The following is a 25191-nucleotide window of genomic DNA, read 5'->3' as shown; positions in this document are numbered from 1 at the left end:
CTGGATAAAGGGTCAAGACCCATCAGTGTGCTGTATTCAGGAAACCCATCTCATGTGCAGAGACACACATAGGCTCAAAATAAAGGGATGGAGGAAGATCTATCAAGCAAATGGAAAACAAAAAAAGGCAGGGGTTGCAATCCTAGTCTCTGATAAAACAGACTTTAAACCAACAAAGATCAAAAGAGACAAAGAACGCCATTACATAATGGTAAAGGGATCAATTCAACAAGAAGAGCTAACTATCCTAAATATATATGCACCCAACATAGAAGCACCCAGATTCATAAAGCAAGTCCTTAGTGACCTACAAAGAGACTTAGACTCCCACACAGTAAAAATGGGAGACTTTAACACCCCACTGTCAACATTAGACAGATCAACAAGACAGAAAGTTAACAAGGATACCCAGGAATTGAACTCAGCTCTGCACCAAGTGGACCTAATAGACATCTACAGAACTCTCCACCCCAAATCAACAGAATATACATTTTTTTCAGCACCACACCACACCTATTCCAAAATTGACCACATAGTTGGAAGTAAAGCACTCCTCAGCAAATGTAAAAGAACAGAAATTATAACAAACTGTTTCTCAGACCACAGTGCAATCAAACTAGAACTCAGGATTAAGAAACTCACTCAAACCCGCTCAACTACATGGAAACTGAACAACCTGCTCCTGAATGACTACTCGGTAAATAACAAAATAAAGGCAGAAATACGGATGTTCTTTGAAACCAATGAGAACAAAGACACAACATACCAGAATCTCTGGGACACATTCAAAGCAGTGTGTACAGGGAAATTTATAGCATTAAATGCCCACAAGAGGAAGCAGGAAAGACCCAAAATTGACATCCTAACATCACAATTAAAAGAACTAGAAAAGCAAGAGCAAACACATTCAAAAGCTAGCAGAAGGCAAGAAATAACTAAAATCAGAGCAGAACTGAAGGAAATAGAGACACAAAAAACCCTTCAAAAAAATTAATGAATCCAGGAGCTGGTTTTTTGAAAAGATCAACAAAACTGATAGACCGCTAGCAAGACTAATAAAGAAGAAAAGAGAAAAGAATCAAATAGACGCAATAAAAAAGGACAAAGGGGATATCACCACCAATCCCACAGAAATATAAACTACCGTCAGAGAATACTACAAACATCTCTACGCAAATAAACTAGAAAATCTAGAAGAAATGGATAAATTCCTCGACACATACACCCTCCCAAGACTAAACCAGGAAGAACCTGAATCTCTGAATAGACTAATAACAGGCTCTGAAATTGTGGCAAAAATTAATAGCTTACCAACCAAAAATAGTCCAGGACCAGATGGATTCACAGACAAATTCTACCAGAGGTACAAAGAGGAGCTGGTACCATTCCTTCTGAAACTATTCCAATCAATAGAAAAAGAGGGAATCCTCCCTAACTCATTTTATGAGGCCAGCATCATCCTGATACCAAAGCCTGGCAGAGACACAACCAAAAAAGAGAATTTTAGACCAATATCCTTGATGAACATTGACGCACAAATCCTCAATAAAATACTGGCAAACTGAATCCAGCAGCACATCAAAAAGCTTATCAACCATGATCAAGTGGGCTTCATCCCTGGGATGCAAGGCTGGTTCAACATACGAAAATCAATAAATGTAATCCAGCATATAAACAGAACCAAAGACAAAAACCACATGATTATCTCAATAGATGCAGAAAAGGCCTTTGACAAAATTCAACAACACTTCATGCTAAAAACTCTCAATAAATTAGGTATTGATGAGACGTATCTCAAAATAATAAGAGCTATCTATGCAAACCCACAGCCAATATCATACTGAATGGGCAAAAACTGGAAGCATTCCCTTTGAAAATGGGCACAAGACAGGGATCCCCTCTCTCACCACTCCTATTCAACATAGTGTTGGAAGTTCTGGCCAGGGCAATTAGGCAGGAGAAGGAAATAAAGGATATTCAATTAGGAAAAGAGGAAGTCAAATTGTCCCTGTTTGCAGATGACATGATTGGATATCTAGAAAACCCCATTGTCTTAGCCCAAAATCTCCTTAAGCTGATAAGCAAATTCAGCAAAGTCTGAGGATACAAAATCAATGTGCAAAAATCACAAGCATTCTTAGACACCAATAACAGACAAACAGAGAGCCAAATCATGAGTGAACTCCCATTCACAATTGCTTCAAAGAGAATAAAATACCTAGGAATTCAACTTACAAGGAATGTGAAGGACCTCTTCAAGGAGAACTACAAACCACTGCTCAATGAAATAAAAGAGGACACAAACAAATGGAAGAACATTCCATGCTCATGGGTAGGAAGAATCAATATCATGAAAATGGCCATACTGCCCAAGGTAATTTATAGATTCAATGCCATCCCCATCAAGCTACCAATGACTTTTTTCACAGAATTGGAAAAAACTTCTTTAAAGTACATATGGAACCGAAAAAGAGCCCGCATTGCCAAGTCAATCCTAAGCCAAAAGAACAAAGCTGGAGGCATCACACTACCTGCTTCAAACTATATTACAAGGCCACAGTAATCAAAACAGCATGGTACTGGTACCAAGACAGAGATATAGACCAATGGAACAGAACAGAGCCCTCAGAAATAATGCTGCAGATCTACAACCATCTGATCTTTGACAAACCTGAGAAAAACAAGCAATGGGGAAAGTATTCCCTATTTAATAAATGGGGCTGGGAAAACTGGCTAGCCATATGTAGAAAGCTGAAATTTGATGCCTTCCTTACCCCTTATACAAAAATCAATTCAAGATGGATTAAAGACTTACATGTTAGACCTAAAACTATAAAAACCCTAGAAGAAAACCTAGGCAATACCATTCAGGACACAGGCATGGGCAAGGACTGCATGTCTAAAACACCAAAAGCAATGGCAACAAAAGACAAAATTGACAAATGGGATCTAATTAAACTAAAGAGCTTCTGCACAGCAAAAGAAACTACCATCAGAGTGAACAGGCAACCTACAGAATGGGAGAAAATTTTTGCAACCTACTCATCTGACAAAGGGCTAATATCCAGAATCTACAATGAACTCAAACAAATTTACAAGAAAAAAACAAACAACCCCATCAAAAAGTGGGCGAAGGACATGAACAGACACTTCTCAAAAGAAGACATTTATGCAGCCAAAAAACACATGAAAAAATGCTCATCATCACTGGCCATCAGAGAAATGCAAATCAAAACCACAATGAGATATCATCTCACACCAGTTAGAGTGGTGATCATTAAAAAGTCAGGAAACAACAGGTGCTGGAGAGGATGTGGAGAAAGAGGAACACTTTTACACTGTTGGTGGGACTCTGAACTAGTTCAACCACTGTGGAAGTCAGTGTGGCGATTCCTCAGGGATCTAGAACTAGAAATACCATTTGACCCAGCCATCCCATTACTGGGTATATACCCAAAGGATATAAATCATGCTGCTATAAAGACACATGCATACATATGTTTATTGTGGCACTATTCACAATAGCAAAGACTTGGAATCAACCCAAATGTCCAACAACGATAGACTGGATTAAGAAAATGTGGCACATATACACCATGGAATACTATGCAGCCATAAAAAATGAAGAGTTCAGGTCCTTTGTAGGGACATGGATGAAACTGGAAACCATCATTCTCAGCAAACTATCGCGAGAACAAAAAACCAAACACCGTATGTTCTCACTCATAGGTGGGAACTAAACAATGAGAACACATGGACACAGGAAGGGGAATATCACACTCCGGGGACTGTTGTGGGGTCGGGGGAGGGGGTAGGGATAGCATTAGGAGTTAATGGGTGCAGCACACCAACATGGCAGATGTATACATATGTAACAAAGCTGCACATTGTGCACATGTAACCTAAAACTTAAAGTATATATAAAAAAAAGATTAGATGATTTTGTGCATTTAACTAAGCCATATTCTATGGACTGAATTCTTTCTCCCCCTCCAAATTCATATGTTGAAGCCCTAACTCCAGTGTAATGGTATCTGGAGATTGGGTCTTTGGGAGGTAATCAGGTTTAGATGAGGTCATGAGGTTGGGGCCCTTATGCTGGGATTAGTACCCTTATAAGAAGATATACCACAGAGCTCTCTCTCTCCATCAGAGGACACAGGACACAGAAGGCAGCCATCTGCAAGCCAGGAGGAGAGCCCTCACCAGAAACCAAATCGGGAGGGACCCTGACCTTGGCCTTTCCAGCCTGCAGATTGTGAGAAAATAAATTTCTGTGTTTAAGCCATTCCATCTATGGCATTTTGTTACGGAAGCCAGAGCTGACACACCAAATGACAGACGATGGGAAAGTTGCAAGAAGGGACTTTTTTTGCTTGATTCATATTAATATGGAGAGGAATACAATTTGATGAGGCAAACTGAGCTATCTGTTTGGTGACTGAAGGATGTGGATTCCCTCTATCACTGATCCAATCACAATAGAATAGAGGTTGGGGAGCTTCATCGTCTCACCTCCTTACCTCATATCAAATGTCAAAAGCAAAGACCTCAGAATGAGTATCAGAAGCGTGCTAATGAACTTGGTGCTGTAATTATTTTCTCTTTCCTTTAGTGCATAAGCAATGTTATAGTCTGCTATCTATGACAACAATGGCTCTCTCTAAGCTTCGGATGTGTGATCCACAGATATAGTTTCGGGCATCAGAGGACAAGGTACGTCTGGATCATAATTGCTTACAGAGGATGCTCTGGCAGTATGAAAAGCAGAGATGAAAAAGACTTGATAACACATATCCTCTGGGGTTATCTCTAAGTAAAGCTTGACTGACAGACCTGCAGCAGAAAGCAGTTGATTGGAGGTCTTTACAGTAATGGGCCTGTCAGGAACTTGATCTATTTCAACAGGAAAGCTGAAGTACAAATCAATAATGAGACAGCAAATCAAATCATTATCAGACCAGAATACCATTCCTGTGAGCAGGTTAATTTTGTTCACTGGAGTGCCTGATAGCAGTAAAGTTGAAGAAATTGCATTGGCAAGATTAACCTTGGAAAAAAGAGAAAAGAGAAATGGTGCTATTGGCTTAAAAGCAATTGAAGTAGTGGGTAATGCAAATAAATAAAATTTAAAAAAACACTAAGAGTAGTTAAACCTGAGATAAAAGTATACTCAATGCAAGGGAATTCTGGTTAAGATGTACCATGATTAAGGCAAATGTTCTTATTTCTTACGGCCATTCAGTCTAGTGAATGCTGGCATCCAAGAAGAATATGGTATCAAAACATGACCAATCAATCAATCTCTTTAATCATAATTAACATTTAAAAGAGAGAAACAATAGCAAAAAGCCAAGTAAGAATGAGTCTGATGTGCTTATTGTACCATAAGGCAGTAAAAAAAGAATACATTCTATAAATCCCCTCCCTTTCTTTTAAAATTGTGCTACAACCACTACAATACACAAAGGACTAACTCAGAAACAGTTACATGTTCAACAATTTATAGGAAATTTGACATTCAAAGACTTTATAAATGAATAATTTGCTCACCAATTTTAAGCAAACTAAAAACCTTCCAGGGACTAATTCAAGGTAAAATCTGTAAAGAAACATACTGAGTATGTATTTGCTGCTGCTAATAAACAAATATGCAAGGGGCCCATTCACTTAAAGGGGTTGAGGCCTTAGTATAATTTATTGAGGATGAAGTCTAATAAAAACATAGAAGACACAAAAGTATCTTTTTACTCTTCAGAGGGGCACTATCACAAGCCCCACAGACAGGATGACAGTTATCTGAAGTTGTCTGATATCCCTAGGGCAGAAACAGCATTCCCAAGCCTTTATTACTGTGGTGGAAGAGTGCTGTGGGCGTAGGTCTGAAGGGATTTTAGGGTGTTTGCCACAGGTGTCGTGAGTGTCTACCAGGTGACGGAGAGGTGACATCATGTTAGATGGCAAGAGATCATCCCAATGGGATTCTGAGATGGAGTTTCCATATGAGATGCTTTGGGATCATTCCACTGGGCCTACAGGGGCCTCAACCATGGCTGAAAGGGCCCCCTCCTCCAAGGTGAACTTCTCTTGTGAGAGCACACGGCCTTTGCAAACCTAGGACCAGAAGACAAGAATGAGTGAGATGGAGACAGAGAGAGAGAGAGAGAGAGTGTGTGTGTGTGTGTGTGTGTGTGTGTGTGTGTGTGTGTGTGTGTGTGTGTGTGTGTTGGGAGAAGAGGGAGGTTCCTCCTACGGCACCTTGAGATTTGTGGTGTGTAAAAAGCAATCCTCAGATGGAGCTGTTCTCCAAATGTCATGGGGAGAAGACCTCAAATTATCAAATACCACAGTGATAATGTTGAAGCTCTGCCCTTGCAAAACATCTTCACATTTTTTACCCAGAATCACCACATCCAACGAGGACACCAAAGCAGGGATAGCCCCGCTGTTACTGACCAGGGTAACAGGGGTGGAAGAGGGGTTGGGGAGCATGAACTCTGCATCACTCACACTAGTTCCAAATCCTGGTTCTTGGCCTGTGACCTTGGGAAAGTTATCTAATTTTGCAGAATTTCAAGCAGCTTGTGTGTAAACTTACAGAGTTTTTGTTGAGGATTATCTGAGATAACCCAAAGGGCAAGCACCTAGAAAATGGGCCCTCAGCAAACATTAGATCTCTTCCTCTGAACATAAGAAAGGGGAACTCATTTGCCTGAGATAGTCACTTAAGTTACTGGCAGAAATGGGAATAAAATTCAAGGCTTTCCACTTGTAACTCTCAAATTGGTGTTATCCAGAGAGCTGAATTCAGTGGCAGGGGTGGTTTTGCCTTAGGGGAGGTGGAAGATTTTCCGTAGAGGAGTTACGCGGCAACTGTCTACCATTTGTCCTTATCCCTGTGTCTCTATCTTTGCTGGTTCCAGTAAACAGTACCAAGGGTTCAGTGCATATTCACTAGCTCACACATTTTGGACTGGCTGTTAACTTCGAACAATGACATCTGCCCTGGACCTACAAAGACGGGTTAGTCTTCAGGAAAATATTATTTCCTCTGCAAATACTGACCTTGAAAGTATGACAAAATATAATTTCAAATTATTCTTATGCTTTGCCTCCTAAACCAATGTTGATGCAGCAACAGGCAGGTTTACATTTCAGAAAGCTTTTTTTGTGTGGTTAACATAATGAGGCTCTGTATTTGCCAGAGGTATCCTAGAATATTACAAGGAAGTGAAAAGTCTGCTCTAGACTTCTCTGAACTTTTCATAGCATCTTAATATTAGGTTAGTGCAAAGCATTTGTGGTTTCAGCCACTACTTTCAATGGCAAAAACCATGATTACTTTTGCACGAACACAATATATCTACTGTAGTATACAAGCGGCCAACTTAGAATCATCCCATTTTCTCTGTCTTGTGATGAATAAAGGTGCAAAATCTCATTTATTCGGTCTGTTAACTTGTACCTACTCAAGTTCCTTACACTGTAAAATGCTCAACAGTACTGATCCTAGATTGGAGGCCTGGCAGACAAAAGACCAAAAAAAATAAAAATCTGGCATCTGGCACATCATAGTTACTACATGAACTTGAATACAATAGGGATCATAAATTGAAATCATGTATGAGAGATCATAAAGGCCATAAAGTTTTAGAAATAAACACTAAAGCCTGTTTCTGTGAGATAATGGCAATAGTATACAGAAGCAAAAACATGCAGAAAGTACTCAAGACTGAAGAATAAGAACACTGGAGTCAGGCAGACCTGAGTGTAAATCCCAGTTCTTCCACTTACTGACAAAGACAGCCCATGTACACTCTCCAAATCTCAATTTCTTTGTTGTAAAATGGTGGTTCTAGTGCCTACTTCAAAGTTGTTGTAGGGATTAAAACAGATAATATATGTGAAGAATTTTTATTCTTCTTCTATTATTCATTGCTTAGCATATAACGGATATTCAATGAATAATATTTGTGGCTATAGTGATGGAGGAAGAGAAGGAGGATGGTTTACTAGAGTGATCTTTTGAGTTCAATGATCACATTATTTAAACTTGTCTCCTCTTAGATCGTTACTGGAAACACTGCTAAGAGATGTATGATTGTAAGGCAACCTGTCCTATACTCTGATATGATTAATTACACCATTCCATTAATAACTCCGTGGAGAAAAGTGCTACATCCTGATATCTTCTGTATATATGAATGGACTTTCATAAAAACAAGGCCCTGTTTAACTTGGTGATTTAATTAAATCTTCTTTTATACTTAATTCCAATATCATGTGGCACAAAATCAAGTATGTTTATCAAAATTAAGAGCCATTTACTTCTCTAAGAGTACAGAGACATGCTTTCTTTTTGCTATTACTAAATTCCACATTACTAGCTCAAAGCAAACCACCTGACTCTGCTTATATACCGTATGTTAAACAATCCAATATTTATTGAGTATCTCTGATGAAAGAGACTGTAAGACAGACGGGAAGTAATACGAGATCTAGTTCCTATCCTTAGCAGAAGGAAATTTCTTAAATAAATCACTCCTTAATAAAAAAAAAAATACCAGATTGCTCCCCAACTGAAATAGTCCCAGTGGTTAGAACTGATCTCGTGAGACCCACATAAGAGTGAAATGTACATCATAAGTCAGGCAGGGACACTATTAATACTCGCAATGAGAATATAATGCCACAATTCCAGAATGAGTTTCAGGACGGTGAATAATTAAGGTTTCATAGCAAATTTCTTTATGAGTCAGTTGACTGTTAAATACTAAGTCACATGTTGCCACCTGACATTTTTACTTTGGGTAACACAGTATAAGGAAAAATGGTATGTCATTTCTCATGGAAAGCACCGAACATACAGAGTAACAGATATAAAAACAGAAAGAATGCTATTTTTAGAATAAATATCCATTCCCATGAATAGAAAGAAGCATCAGGTTAGAGTTGAATTCAAGAAAGGGAATTACATGAGATTTGTAGAGGACCTAAATTAGCTTAAAATGCTGAATAAGCAGTAAAGGAAAAACTACTATAGACTGAAAAACACAGCAGTGTAAAATCTTGGGAAACTGTTTACCTTCACTCTAAGGCTTTGTTGAAACCTCTGCAAGGATGGCTGTCATTTGAAAAGGCTCCCTGAACACTTACTACACTTATTTCAAAGAATGTGCTTTGGAAGACTTATAACCTATACTTCTCAGTCTGTCTCAGATCAATGCCTGAGTGTGTGACAATAGAGTACTTTTATACCATGTACGGAGATGGAGAATCACATTTCTTTTCATTTGGAGTTAACTCACATGAAAGAACCATTTCTCTATCCTCATGTGGAGTCAAGAGGTTGGAGTTGAAAATATCAGGGCAAACAGACTGAACAAATCAGGATATAACTCAAAGTTCTTATAACTGATTCAAAATAGCTCCGAATCTTTGAAAGAAACTATTTTAAGGGATAAGAGTGAAGGTCAAATTCTATGCAGGTAATTTACTTTCAGTCAAAAGAAAGAAGAGACAAAGATAAGGAAATTTGACTGAAATATACTGTAGTTGAAATCAGGCAAATCACTTAAAAATAATAAGCTAAAGTAATTTTTAAAATAATACTGAAAAATGTAACTTAGAAAGTAGAAATCTCCTAGAGAAAGTAACTGACACCAATTTGATATATATTTTTCAGATACTTTTGCACACATACATTACACAGATATATGTATGGTATTATTGTTCTTTTATAAAAAGTGGAACAATACACTGCATCTTTTTTTACATTTATCTAGGACATTCATAAATGTCAGTATATAGGACTTTATGTTGTTCACTGTAGGTAGCACAGCATTTTTTATATGGCTAAAAACCAATTTATTCAAACTATTTCCTACTAATGAACATCTAGGTTGTTCGCAATGTTTCACTATTTCGGATAATGCTGAAAGGAAGACTGCTGCAAAATATATCTTTATGGTACTTGTGTGAATACTGTGAACTCCTTGGATGAGAACTGATGAATTACGATGTATGCAGATATTGCCAAATAGGCAATGCATTTTTCACATGTGATTTTGAAGGAAAAAATGGGTAATAATGTTTAAAAAAGTACGTCACATTTATGTGTAAAACTAGTGGAATGAAAAGGAGCTCAACCCAACAATAAACAGAAAACGAAAAAAGTTATAAGAAAGCATGGTAAATATAAAGTATAAAATGTAGAAATAGGTCAAAATGTAAAAGAAAGAAAACAAATATGAAATATATATTTCTATTAAAAGACAACATTATGTATATAGTTAATACTACTGTACTGTATATTTAAAAATGGTTAAGATGGTAAATTTTATGTTACATGCTTCTTATAAGATGCTCTCAGAGTATATTAATAAATACAGCATAGTGCTGAATATAAAAACATACATAATACATACAAAATTATAAAAGAACATTGAATGCAAAAAGGATGGAAGACAATATAGCAAGCTAATAATGACAGATGGAGAAAGGTATGGCAATAATATTTGACAAACATAATTCAATTGTTTTTTATGCATGGTAACAGTACTGTGTTTATGCTTTGAAAAAGGTCTTATGTTTTTGAGATACAAATTTAAGTATTTACAGATTAGAAGACATGGATTTGCCTTTCAAAACTGACAGGGTACTGTGGGAGCAGGTGGGTAGTAGATGGGGGTATGGGTGAAGTAAGACGGACCAGATGATAATATTGTTGAGGCTGGCTGATAGTTTGGGCACATAAGTCTGTATTATACTAGTCTCTGTATTTTTGTAAATGTTTGAAGTTTAAAAAAAAAGTTGAAAAGTAATCAATGACATGAAGATATATTGGTAAAAGTTATGAAGAGACATGGACAAAATCAAAGTTTTAAACTACATAAAGCAGCCAGGTGAGGTGGCTCACACCTGTAATCCCAGTACTTTGGGAGGCTGAGGCAGGCAGATCACTAAAGGTAAAGAGTTCAAGACCAGCTTGGCCAACATGGTGAAACCCTGTCTCTACTAAAAATACAAAAATTAGCTGGGTGTGGTGGTGCACGCTTGTAATCCCAGCCACTTGGGAGTCTGAGGTGGAAAGATTGCTTGAACCTGGGAGGCAGCAGTTGCAGTGAGCTGAGATCGCACCACTGCACTCTAGCCTGTGTGATAGGAATGAGACTCCATCTCAAAAAACAAAAAACAACTACATAAAGCAAAACTGATACAAATAAAAATGCAAGGAGAAATTGATACAACCACAATTATAATGAGAAATTAAGAGTTTTATCAGCAATGACCAAATAGAGATAGTAAAGATATTAAAATTCCAGTTTTACAGTTAGCAAGCTACATATACTTATTTCACACGCATACACATACATGTATGTTTGCACCCAACAGAGAATGTATATTCTTTTCAAACACTTGAGAAACACCCTCTAAAGTTGGCCACCTGTTAGATTACACTATAAGCTCAGATATCATTGGGCTCTTTTACAATCAGGACATACTCACATGATACTTGTACAAAAAGAAACATTTATACTTCCTTAGCTTGTCATAGACTTTTAAAACATATCTCATTTCATTTTCATATAAAACAAAGAAACTGGTATTAAAGTGAGGCTAGAGAGGTTCAGTCATTTATCCAAGGTTACTGAGACAACAATGGCAGTTGGAACTTGAACTCAGTTCTGCTGAATTCCAGAGCCTGGTTAATTTTTCCTACACCATGCTGCCTCATAAAATTCTTGATTACAAATATTCAGGATCATCAGAGCCTTATTTTGATTTCTTCTCCAAGAACAACAATATTAAAAATCAATAAATAGATTTTGGTAGAAAATGGGTATAGAATATTCTTAAAAGGACCAAATTTTTATCTGGATGTGTCCTCCTGACAGTTTTACTGAAAATCATTCTTCTCTTAAGGCCTATCCATTTTATTTCTAGGAATTTTTGCAAGTACTGTGCTTAGCGTTTTACACGACACAGTTGTTGAAATTTCTGGGGTTTGATTTTACCAGACAAAGGAGTTACTTCACTATGTCTAACTCGGGTGTGAAATAAACATTAAGGATTCTTTCAGGCTAGTGGCATTTATTTTTCATACCCCCAGATATTGCCTGCATGGCTTAGAGGACAGGTGCTCTTTGCTGAATACTCACCAGACACCAGGAACATTGCTTCACTTGGAGAGGCCGGGTCTGTTAGAGGACAACTTGAACAATTCTCTTTATGCAAATGCAAAGGACTTCACTCACCCGATTCTTATTTTCAGCATGCCACTGAATAACTCAGGGTTATTGGAGATGATCCAGCCAATATGGATGACCAGTTCTTGCTGAATGACCGCTTCCCTCTCATCATGGGTGTTACACTTATAATAGATGATGTTTTGAATCACTCTTGGAGACAAAGGATTAGAGATAACTTCTTCTTCATGCCCAAAGGCACCCAGAGTTACCTACGAGTGGCAGAATTTTATTGTAAAATTCTCCTAGCTACTAAAAGATAAAAATTAAAAAAAATCAAGGCTCAGAATGACTGGCAGGCTGAAATTACTCTATATAAGCTAGGGAATTAGGTAGAATAACTGTTCCTGGTATTTATTAAAATGGCTTTCAAAGCGTGACTCCCACTGGAATTCATGATGGTTCACAGTCTAGTCTAAAATATAAGGGCAGGTGAGGGTTCCAGTTAGGGGAGTGGAGGTGAGTGGATAAAAGCAGGGAAGGAATATAAATAACTATTAAGTTAAAATTATTCTGAATGACTTTAGTACTAAAACTCCCCAGAGAAACCAGAACAGGTTGAAGAGTTTCACTTTACTGCAGTCTACACAATTTGGTATTTGAGAGAGAAACTTTTTGATTCTTTCATAGTTTCTCAGGCAGATCCTTTTGCCTCAGCAACACTATAACCTTTCAAAGGCAGGTGTGAGGCCACCCAGTTCCTGTGTAGCCCTCATTTTTCTGGGCATAATGCAAGGTGCCTGGTGAAGGTTAAAATATGTGGTGACAGATCTCTCACCTGTGGAGGGGAAGGAACAGGCTGCCCACAGCCTGGGACAGGAGACAGCATAGAGTGAAATGGCCAAAAAAACTCCAGGCAGAATGCTGCTGAAGCTGGCAAGGGGAATAAGCTGGTCTCTCTCTCTCCTCTATACCTGGCATTCTTCTCCCAGGGGACTCTGCAGGCCGCCCTTCTCCCTGAATACCCCTTTCCATCTCTTTTCCATGTACAGTGTACAATTATAAAAGGCAAGAAAAAAGAATAGCATATCAAAGGCCACAGAGATGAGGGGAGAGAGCAGAACATGGAGTCTATTGCCTCAATTTTGTAATGGAGTGAAAACTGTGAACTGCTGGTTTATTATATCACAAGTGGCATGAACCAGTTAGTCTGCGTGTGAATACTTTTATTAAAATGTCAGTGTGTAAAGAAAACAAACAGAAGGCACATCATTGCCTCTAGAAGCAATGATGACTAAGCCATGATTTCATTCCACAGAGTTTGAGGTGATCCGAATGTGCTTGGTAGAAACAATATTACTTCAGTGCTTAGGGTGGCATTTGAATAACGCACGAGTAAAAATTCTGAATGCTCCATTCTCATTTCTTTTTTGTAAAGAGGTAAGATGCGGTCAGAGAATGGACTCCATGCCTCTGGTAATGAAGCTGAGCTACTGGCCTCCGAGTCTTGCCCAGCTCTGTAAGTGACTGTTACCCTGGGAGACACGCTAGTGTGATGAGCAATGGTCCAGGCACAACCTTAGGGCAGGCTCTGAGGCTTCCAGGATGTAGGAGCAGGATCTCAGGACCACAGGCTGCAAGCCCCCTTTAGATATTGTGTAGATTGGACAGAACCAACCCTAACCCACCCTTTCTCCCAGTGTCAGGTGCTGATGACCTTGAAGGTCTCCAAAAGCTTCTGAATGTTCATATGCAGAGTTAACTCTCTTTTCAGAAATGCTACAAGGATCTAAAATCCAAGGAAAAATATCTTCTCAAAGCCTGTTTAACTTTCTTTCAGAGGTGGCTTGGTTCAGGGTAAAAACACAAGACTCTGGCTGGAGGTGAGAATTCTGGTGAGAAAAGGCACTAGATAAGTTACTTCCTGTATTTTGGTCTGTTTTAGCCAACAAACAGGGATAAAAATTCTACCTCTCAATAATTTGGAGAAAATAACATATATGAAGTGATTTAACTTTTTCTTAGGAGTTTTATATTTTTTCTTTTTAATTTCTTTAAACGACAGGGTATTGCTGTGTTGCCCAGGCTGGAGTGTATGATCACAGCTCACTACAGCCTCAAACTCTTGGGCTCAAGCAATCCTCCTACCTCAGCTTCCCAAGGCACTGAAACCAAAGGCATGTGCCACCAGGCCCAGCTATTTTTTTTTTCTTTTTTTTGCAGAGATAGGGTCGTGCTATGTGCTCAGGCTGGTCTCGAATTCCTGGCCTCAAGTGATCCTCCCACCTTGGCCCCCAAAGTGTTTGGATTACAGGTGTGAGCCACCATGCCCAGCAGGAATCTTTTATCTTTTATTAGTACAATTATTTTTAATTATTAAATATTACAGGAAACAATAAATAGCTTATTATTCTAACATTTCAAAAGCTAAATGTAAGGATGAATAATTTTAATCTTAATGAATTAAGAGCCCTGAAATATGACCAATGGGTTGATTCCACTGAAGAGCGTTAAAATACTTCATATTACTAAAGATTATTATATCCCCAGATTAACTCTCAGGAAAACACAATAAAGCACATATATTCCCAGAGAAGAGACAGAGAGTAAGTGGACAGGTTTTCATTCTAATCAAAGGATGATTCAGCCAGGTAAATTAGAGCTTATAGAAAACAAAACAGAAAATGAGCAGCCACACCCCACATGCAAGGCTCAATTCAACCAACATTCACCAAGTGCTTTTTCCAAGCAAGGCCCCATGCTGGGCACACTGGGACGTGTACTGGACAAGACCCAGACTCTGACCCCTGGGGGTTCACAGCTTACCATGAGGTAAGAGACACACATTCAAATGAACTGGGACCCAGGGCAGATTGTGGGAATTGTCACAGACCTATTGTGAGAATCCAGAGAGAGAGACCACTGCTAACTGGAGATGGCTCCGTGAGGAGGAGGTGACAGAGTTGGCCCTGGTGAATGGGGAGGAGCTGGGGTTAGAGATGGCCTGGGGCAGGGGATCTGGGGAGCAGCACTGGCACGCAAAGACCCTGGCTGGGCATGAACACCATGCTTTCTAAGTGGGGAGATCTCATGTGGAGCAGAAGGGAAGATGCGCCCTTCGCTGTTCACCTACCTCTGCTCTGCCTATCCGAAACCTGTCTGGAGTACTTCAGTAGTTATTGGTCCATTTTCTACATTAGCATCTGCATTGATCTCAACACAGGAGTTGAAGATTATAGCTCTAAGGTGCAGCAGGAAAGGGGAAGGCCCATTTAATAACTTTCCGACTAGATTTTGCTTGGGGAAGGAGACTTTGATAGAAAGTGCCTGAGCCCTTATAAATCTGATTGTAAGAGGCCTATGACATTGAGGTTTGCCAGACTTAAAATTAAGGGTCCTAGCCAGAAATCTTTGCAACTGGGACCAAATAAGTGTCTGAAAAGCAAATACTTACCTGTTTGCCCTGCACTAAAACATTAGTAATGGATGGGGCCAGGCTGTCCACTACTTTACTTAAAAGACTTGCTGCACGGCGTACAACCGACCTGGGGGCAAAGAAGAGAGCAGGCCAGATGTTCACAAATCTAAAAGATGAGGAATGCATGGGGCCCTGATTGGGTAGTCTTTAAAATATACACAGTGGAATCCTCACATCATCATTTGGAGGAAACACTGCCCAGGACATTGAACCTAACAGCTGAAATTTCCCAGACTGCAGGACCATTCAGAATTAGGGAGGGATCCCTCCACCTCATCCCTGCCACCAAGCTGTGACAAAAATATTATTGATGACACTATTGATATAAAAAGCAAAAAAAGAAAACCTAATTATTATTTTGATTAGGGAGGGAGGGTGTATAGGAGGGATTAAGAGGGTATTCTGATTTTGCATTAACAAGTTCATTACTAAATCTGTCACTAGTACATGTGACCTATTTCTATAACCCCTTTAAATCATGTTTCTTTTGGTGCCTAGATAACCAAATCTCTGGATTAGAGGATTCACTTAGTACTGAATTTTAGAAAGTGCTACAATGAAATACCAGTATTTCTTTTTACTGATAAAGCCATAATGTTGGGGGAAGGAATTCACACTGCTATTTTTATATTACTGAAAAAGTCTTAGAACCTAGGGAGAACAGATTTTTTTTTAAAGTACAGCACATGCAATACATAAGACAATTTTTTTCCCTCAAAAGTAAAAATTCACGTGGAACTTTTAGATAGAGAAATAAAAATGTAGGTTTGAAACTGGCTGTAATCTTCATGTATTTCAGGATATCCACAGAAGCTGACTTATAAAAAGCATTTATATTCCTTAATTTTAACATAGATGACTAAAAGAAAATTAAGTCAATAACTAATAAAGTTAGTGAAACAAACACTTCCGACTTCTAGAGAAGCTTTCACCCACACACTATAAGACCAAAAGACATATTTAACCTTCAGAGTGCAAATAAGCCCACACATTTCAAGCAGCTTGGGTTTTCAAATTCTGTGCATGTTACCTGTTTCCCATGTACCAGAAAAGTAGTAATGTGTGGGGCTATAGAGGAAGAAAATTTCTGGGTAAATGCAGCCCCGTAGCGCACCGCCAACCTGGGTGTGTCAGTGGAAAGCCATAAAAGGGAAAATAGAGTAAATAAAACTTCCAGGAGTTCTTCCAAACATAACAGTCAGCATTCTAAATGTTTGCTAGTTAATGATTTATCTGAAATGCATAAAGTGTAATACATAAAGCAAGAACAGATGTGCTTAATCAAAAATAAGACTACAGACCACACTTGAAACTTACTGGCTAAGAAAGTTTACCAGAACTATCACTTATTGGCTTGATGTCTTACTGTACTGAGAATTTACAGTGAAAATTTGAAAGATTTAACTATAGGATTATTACATTATTTCTTCTGAGGAGGAACGGCATATTTATTATAAAAATAGAATTGAAATATTCTAAGAGATTGTTTCGTTTAATCCCCTTATTTTAGGGATTAGAAACCTGAGGCTCATTGAGGTTAAGGGAGTTTCTTATGACATTCTTGAGACTTTTTTTTTTTAAGTGGATGACGTATCATTAAAAAAAGTGTGCATGTGTATATATATCTATACATACACTCTGACTTTCAAAATTTGTTAGATTCTGCTAGTAAAACTGTTAGAATTACATCAAAATGCAGAGGGCCATGTGAATTGGCCCTCCATTGTGAATTTAAACAATTTTATTTATTTAAACTTTCCTACTTGTTTTTTTTTTCAATCTCTGGGAACAGACTACCTCTGTAGAACAAATTGGTTATTTTTCATGAAGCAACTACAATCACTGGGATTCATTCAACTTAAGTGACAAGACAATAGCCTTCTAAGTATATTATTTTTGCTTATGATTAGATAAATCACTGGTCTCTTTTCATGGCCTTCTATAATAGCAGAACAGGTTTCCTAAATTAAAAAACAGAACTTAAAGCACCTTGTTGGGGCAGAGGAGGTGTACAGCAGGAAAGAAACCTTAGCATACCATTCCAGCGAATACTCTTCAGGTTCAATCCCTACAGTGTCTTTGTTCTCAGAATTTTGATGGAGGCAGTGGGGGGAGAGACATGCTACATAGGCACATTCTTAGAAAGTGCTGTAACCTTGGAGGTTAAAAGTAAAAATTAGGATGAATAATTATCTTTAATATTGGTCCATTTTCTTTAGGCTATCGAATGTAACAACACAAAAATAAAACATAACAACAAGGACACTAATACAAACCAAAGTTTTTGGCTGCCAGCTCTTCTATAGACTCTCTCAATGTGATCAGAAACGGTACCTAGACATTGGATAATAGAGTCTTTGTTGAACAAAGCTTTTAATTAAATGCACAACATTTATTCCTCTTAAAAGTACTCATTTTCACTGTGCTTCACTAGAGTTGATACATCGATCCATTAATGTTCTGAACTGACATATTTAAATATGTAACTCAAATATATAGAGTGTGACTATCCCCAGCACTTGATACTATTTAGTCTGAGTATGTAATATTGGTATTTTATTTCTCGAAATTCAACTGTTTTCCTAATATGCAATCTAAACTTTTAACAAATACAAATGCTATTTTAATTTACTGCAGAAAAGAAGAAAAGAGAATATAGTAAAATAATTAGCAATTGAACAAATACTGTAGACTCTAATATATATGAGTTTTCATTTATTTGTTCAATAAAACTTTACTGAGGCCTTGTTATGTACATGGCGCTATGATCATTCCAACATATGCTACTGCTCAAAAGACACCAATGGGTTTCATTATTTGGCCACTGATTTTGCCCGTAAAATCACAATGTGACAGGAAAGAGAGCCAAAAAGAAAACAAAGATAAAAAACAAGATCTTTAACATTTTACTCTAAACTTTTTACAGCCTTTTAACAAATTGCATAAAATTATATTCAGATTCTGTAGATGCATATGATTTTCAAAGTTTCACATAAGGTTTTATAGATTTAAAACATTTAATGAATATTATTCTCAAATTTATAAAAATGGTTTAAAAAATCATTCCCTTAGCATTTTCATTATAAACTATTTTATATAAATTTTCTTTTATTTAAAAGCACTAAAACTTTTAAATTAAAAAAACAGCCATTCTGAATTCTAGGTTTCTAATGAAATGTTTGATTTTTAAAAATCCTACTGTTTTAGATAAAGTGCAAATTTCAATGAATGTCCTAAATATAACTGAGATTCTGCTTATACTTATAGTTTTAAGACTAATTAGAAACATGCAAGATTCTGTTTGAAATTTGCTAAAAGTTCCTCTGCCTTTAACAAGCTGAGAAATTGAAAACTATTCAATTCACATCTATAATACTGAAGAAGGTTATCTCTTAGCTATAATAAGGCAAAAACTAAGTAGATCTCATTTGAATAAATAACTATGCTCAGTTAATTACCAGAACTATATGTATTATTAATTCCACTGCTGTTTTTCAGTTCTAACCATATCAACACACACCTCTTAACAGAGTATTTTCAAATAAGCCAAACATTTTTGAATAGCTAGACATTAAGTACTTGAACTGTATTCTGTATTATTCTGTATTATAAAATGTCAGAAGCGGACCATGGTGGAGAACTTAAAGATTCCTTACAGTGGTGACTCCACATGCAAGTGTGAATCTGGGGGATAACTGGTTTTCATCCTTAATGCAGAGTGGACATAGACATGATTACAAATGATTTATTTTTATTAACCATCTTCAGAGCACAATTCTATTAAATGCCATGTTCCATTTCAAATGGCTGCTGCAGACCATGAGAGAGCTAATTTTTATGGACATAACAATTCAATGTTATTCTTGAAAAATTAGAGAAGATAAAACTGGAAACAGAAACTGTCAATAAACACTATGGAATTCATCAGAGGTTAACAGTCACAGGCACAATCCAAGCTCCAATACTTTTCAGACAGAGAAACAATCAAGCATCACTGCATGAAAGCCAGTTAGGGGTTCATACATCAGTCTCCTCCACTCTAGGGGGTATGAATGAACATTTTCCATTCAAAAGTGAAAAAGAAGGTTTAATGAAAGGGGAAATAACTTGTAACATTTTAGTGGATAGCTTATGCATATTTGATATATGTTCAAGGCTAGAGAGGTCCTCTTAAAATGTTCTCCTAGACATGCATGCTTACCTTCCTTTGTGATGAAGTTGGGGCCTTCTCTTTTGAGCAGTATACCCAGCAGGATGGCTTGGCTAGCCAGACAACTGCAATCCTGAAAATATAAATCACGGTGAGGAACTGGAATGAAATGGGTACAGCAGTTACCACAGAGGGTAACTAATCACAAAACCACATGATGCAGAGAAGAAACACTTTACTATGTAACTGAGGAAAGATAAAATGTCATTGATATAATATCAAGCATAAGATGACATTATACAACGATTCATATTTATCTTAGATATCTTAGAGATAGAGGGTAGACAAGTGACAAGCTGGCTTCCTGGGGTGGTAGAATTTAATAATTAAATTTGCCAGAAAACAAGATAAATAATGAACAGAAAATATTTTATCTACAAGCATTAATATTGATTTTGCCACTCTCTGAGAGACTTGGCCAGGTCATTTAACCACTCCCTTCTTGATTCTTCTTATTGGTAAATGGGAGACCATGTTGCTAGCAAACTGTTGTGAAGAGATGGATGATAGGAGGGGACTTGTTTAGAGTGTTTATTACATATTAGGGCACTGTGCTATAAACACAGTGAAAGGATTGCTTTACTCAGTGACAGGACTGACCTAAAGCAAGCATTAGACCTAAACACTGGGGCAGGGGACAAGATGGGGGCAGAAAGGGAGAAAGAGGGCACTGAAAGGGAAATTTGGAGAACCCAAAGGCAACTATCATTGACTTCTTTAATGGCTCATACCATACTTGCATATCCAAGACAAACATATTCACCTGCACTTCTTAAGCATTTTTAAAGATATCCATGCAGATGTCAGACCAAGAGAACAACTTCTCATGATTGCCCTGGGAGTAGACAAGTCATCCACCTCCAGATTAATTGCTACCTTCACTGACAGGACAAAAAGACATATGGTCTGATTCTGGGAGCTTCTGCTCCAGCAACCTCACTTAGGGCCATGTGGGAAGTGCATCTGTCTCACATTCAGTTTTTGAAGAATTTCGTGGGTGGGTTTGTCCTTCCATTCACTAATGTTGACATCCGGCTGCTGTCCCAGTTCAGGAGCACTAGGGGTGCTGCTTTGCCGTTTGACTTTTGAATGTTTGGGAGGTTCTAGTTCCTCAAAACTCTTAAATTCTGGAAGCCTAAAAATTAAAAGAAAAGGTTTCATATTTTCTGCTTTTCTAATGTAATTTCAAAAAACCCAAAAATGAAATAACCCAAAGGGACTTACTCTTCTGTGTCACTGATTCGTAGGAAATCAAGTTGTTCTACTACAGCTCCAGATATTAGTGTCTGAAACGTGATCGAAAAAGATTAGAAACTCTTAGATACATCAAGCCATACTCTAATGGCCTGTGTGCATACCTTTCTGTAATTAAGTAATACTTCAAAAAATTGCTTAAAAATATATACAATTCTGAAGCAATTCTTAAATGAACATTCTAAAATCACACAGGTTTCTACACACAAAAAACCCCTAAAATAGAATATACACATCGTTACAAGTTTATGAGTCATTATAAATAGGTCAACATGAGATGGACTCTCTGTTCTTAGAATTGCAGGCATTTACTTTTAATCTGGAATTAAAATAATTCAGTAACCATTAAAATGTTAAAAAAAATAACATTTCTGACGGGGTGCAGTGGCTCATGCCTGTAATCCCAGCACTTTGGGGTGTCAAGGCGGGTGGATCATGAGGTCAAGAGATCAAGACTATCTTGGCTGTCCTGGTGAAACCCCATCTCTACTAAAAATACAAAAATTAGCTGGGCGTGGTGGCATGTGCCTGTAGTCCCAGCTACTCGGGAGGCTGAGGCAGAAGAATCACTTGAACCTAGAAGGTGGAGGCTGCAGTGAGCCAAGATTGCACCACTGTACTCTGGCCTGGCAATAGAGTGAGACTCCGTCTCAAAAAACAAATAAATAAATAAATAAATAAAATAAAATAAAATAAAATAAAATATCCAAATTAGGAAAAACATAAAATACTAAAATTGCTTTGGGAAAAGATGTGAAACTGCACTGTGGATTCTGCTACTGTAATGTATTTCTGGGCCATCCAATGATAGGATACCGACAAGTCTCCATTTTTTTCAGGAACATGAAGGTATTGGTTATCCAGGCTAATGTTTCTCTGCATTCTGGCATATGGCTACCCATATTTGGCCATTTTATTTTCCATTAGTTTCTGATTATAGGTTGAACAAACTAAATGACCTTAAACACTGTTTGTGTTTGTCAGTGGTTCATGGTGAACAGTATGAACAGTATAAATGAATGATAAACCTACAATGATTTTTAGCATTATGTGTCACTTCTAATTATCTGATGAATTGTCAGAGAAAATTGAGAAATGTACTCATAAAAAGCAAGCCATAAATTATTACTTAAAAATAAGGCAATATTTATTACATATTTATAAAATATTTATAACATATATTATTTTCTCTATTTTCTCACTGTTCATCTCAAATGTGAAGAAACAGGACACAGGGAATGTTGCTTTTGTTGGCTAACTACCCAGAGTAGTAGTGCCTTCTCCTCTAGTGGAAACTCATAAACAAAGTAGATCAACAAATGCCCATTTACAGATGGTAGGATGGATGTATTAATAGCAATCATAATAAAGCTTCCTTGAGTTTGAGTGAGAAAGGCCGAATATGCATTTGATCTACACATTTTTACTAGCCTGGCTATAGTCAGGTCACTCTTGAACAGTAAGTTCCCTAAGAGCAGGGTCTGTGCCTAGGCAGGTTCATTGAATGATATTTCCTAATATGTAGGCTAGCATGTATACATCTTGCTCTTTAGTTAAATGATTTGTTAGACAAATATTTATTGAAGGCCTACCAGGTACTATGTTAGGTATTGAGGATACAGCATGAACAAAATACATAACATTCTTGCCTTCTTGAAACTGTTCTTATAGGTATGTGTAGGGGATAGACAATAAAAAAGCTACACACACACACACACACACACACATACACACACTGTCATGCATTGCTTAATGACCAAGATACATTCTGAGAAATGCATCATTAGGCAATCTCGTTGTTGTGTGAACACCCATAGAGTGTACTTACACAAACGTAGGTGGCATAGCCTACTAAGCACTAAGCTATATGGCACAGCCTATTGCTCTTAGGCTACAAACATGTACTGAATACTGTAGGCAACTGTAATATGATGATATTTGTGTATCTAAAGATAGAAAAGGTACAGTAAAAATACAGTATTAAAATCTTATGAGACCTCCATTGTATATGTGGTCCATCATTGACTAAAACACATATGACCCTCTCTGTGTATACAATAATTATTATAATATATATTAATGCTACATATATGTATTTATTATGTCAGATGGTGATAAGTGCAAAGTATAAATAAGAAAGGTAGGGGATGGGGAGTACCAGGGCAGGGGAGTAGGATGAGGGTTGTTAGCCATTTCATATAGCTGATCAGAAAGGATTTCTCTAATAAAGTAACATGCAATCAGAAACTGAAGAAAGGACTATAGTCAATGATATGGATCTGAAGGAAGAGTGTACAGGGCTGGGAGTGGCAAGTGCAAAGGTCCTGAGGCAGGAGCATGCTTAGTGTCTTTGAGAGCAGTGAGGAGGAAAGTGTGGTTGAAACAGAATAGATGGGGCAGCTGGTAGGAGATTAAATCAGAGATGCAGGTCCAGATCATGGAGAGCACATAGACCATTTGAAGAACTCTGGTTTCCACTTTGTGTGAGAGAGGAAGTCATTGGAGGCTTATGATATATGACCTAATCTGCTTATGACCAGGTAGAGCATGAACAGACTGTCTTATTAGTTGGAATTTAGGAGATGACTGGAAACCTAGGTGAGGGACAATGGTAGCTTGGACCATGATAATAGCACTGAAGGTGATGGGAAGTGGTTAGATTCTGGATACAATCTGAGGATAGAGACAATAGGATTTAATAATAAATTGTAACACAGGGTATGAGAGAAAGAGAGAGTCAAGAATTACTTAATTCTTAAAGCTGATAGCTAATGCTGAAACAGAAAAAAATTCTATTTAATAATTTCCATTTTATTAGCCTACTCACCCTTATATTCTAATTCAGCCCATAAAATAAATGTTTATTCTGAGTTAATAGACAAATGCTAAATTCCATTAATAATCTATAGGGCTTTTGATTAAAAAAAAATTCAGTTGGTTGTAGAAGCTCCTATATTAGTATCGGAAAAAGCATACTTAACAACAAATTTGCTAGGCATTAGTATTCTATTTCTGATGGTAATTAAATAATACTGTATGTGTCAAATGCAATATAATATTTAAAACACTCAATTATATCCCACGGGGTCCTTTCCAACAGACCATCCTACCTAAGATTGCATTCCTTCCCATCACTCTCCCAACCTACCTTTGTTTTCTGTTGGGCTCTCCCTTTAGAATTTAAGTCCCATGTGGTCAAAAACCTTGTGTATCATATTCACCACTACATCCCTAGTGCCTACAGTCGGAGCACAATAAATATTTGTTGAATCAATGAGCCAATATTTAAATATTTCCCACAGATAACAGTAGTGAGGAGAGTACTCTGGGGATGCAGAGATGAGTGAACCTTGAGCTGAAAAAGATTACAAACCACAGAGCGAGGCAGGCAGAAGAAACTAGCTAAACATAAAATGAAAGAAGAGCCATAGCAAACATTCAAGCAAAATGTCATAGAAGGACAATGAAAGGAGAAATTAATTCCAGTCCCCAAGGCTTCACTAAAGAGGAAACATTCACCTAAGCTGTAAAATTAAAGTATGACATAGAAACAAAAAAAGAAAAAGGCAACTCTAAAATACCATCATAGCATGAGGGGAAAAAACTCCAATTACATTTAGAGATTTGGAAACCAAGCAAATTTGGGGCATGGAAAGCATGGCTAGCAACAAACTGCAAGGAGAGATGTCCTGGGTAATGGGGCTGGGAGAGAAGGCTGGGATCCTAGTAATGAATGAAACTGTGGATCAGGGGATAAGGAAATTTGAAAGGATCTGAAATAAAACCCAAGAGGAGCATATAGATGCCATTTTCATTTATTATATTAGTAAAAAAAAAATGGAGGCTGGAGTGTGGGGGGAATGAGGAACTGTTGTTTATGAGCATAGAGTTTGAGTTTTGCAAGATGAAAACAGTTCTAGAGATTGTTTGCACAACAAAGTGAATGTAGTTAACACCATTAAACTGGACACTTAAAAATGATTAACATGGCAAATTTTATGTTATGTATGTTTTACCACAATTTTTAGAGATGGCAAAGTACATATTTAAATTCAGAAGAT

At 37.5% G+C, this 25191-nt stretch overlaps 1 protein-coding gene across 4 annotated transcripts in view; it reads right to left on the bottom strand.

The window, feature by feature from the left end:
- PHKB (phosphorylase kinase regulatory subunit beta) overlaps window positions 1-25191 on the bottom strand; it is a 240443-nt gene that overhangs the window by 18755 nt on the left and 196497 nt on the right. For 3 of the 4 annotated variants that reach the window (XM_008973202.5, XM_003819794.6, XM_008973201.6), the window contains 6 exons: window positions 21101-21162; window positions 20849-21011; window positions 19868-19949; window positions 17943-18000; window positions 15643-15733; window positions 12258-12460 (listed from right to left, as the gene is read on the bottom strand). In XM_008973202.5, coding sequence (XP_008971450.3) covers window positions 12258-12460; window positions 15643-15733; window positions 17943-18000; window positions 19868-19949; window positions 20849-21011; window positions 21101-21162 — 659 coding nt within the window. Of the gene's footprint in view, window positions 1-12257; window positions 12461-15642; window positions 15734-16696; window positions 16788-17942; window positions 18001-19867; window positions 19950-20848; window positions 21012-21100; window positions 21163-25191 lie in introns of all 4 variants that reach the window. The other variant, XM_003819795.7, reaches the window with a different exon arrangement.

This window comes from Pan paniscus, chromosome 18 (assembly GCF_029289425.2).
Source record: "Pan paniscus chromosome 18, NHGRI_mPanPan1-v2.0_pri, whole genome shotgun sequence".
In the NCBI taxonomy this organism is placed as follows: domain Eukaryota; kingdom Metazoa; phylum Chordata; class Mammalia; order Primates; family Hominidae; genus Pan; species Pan paniscus.
This window is presented reverse-complemented; position numbering and strand designations above follow the sequence as displayed.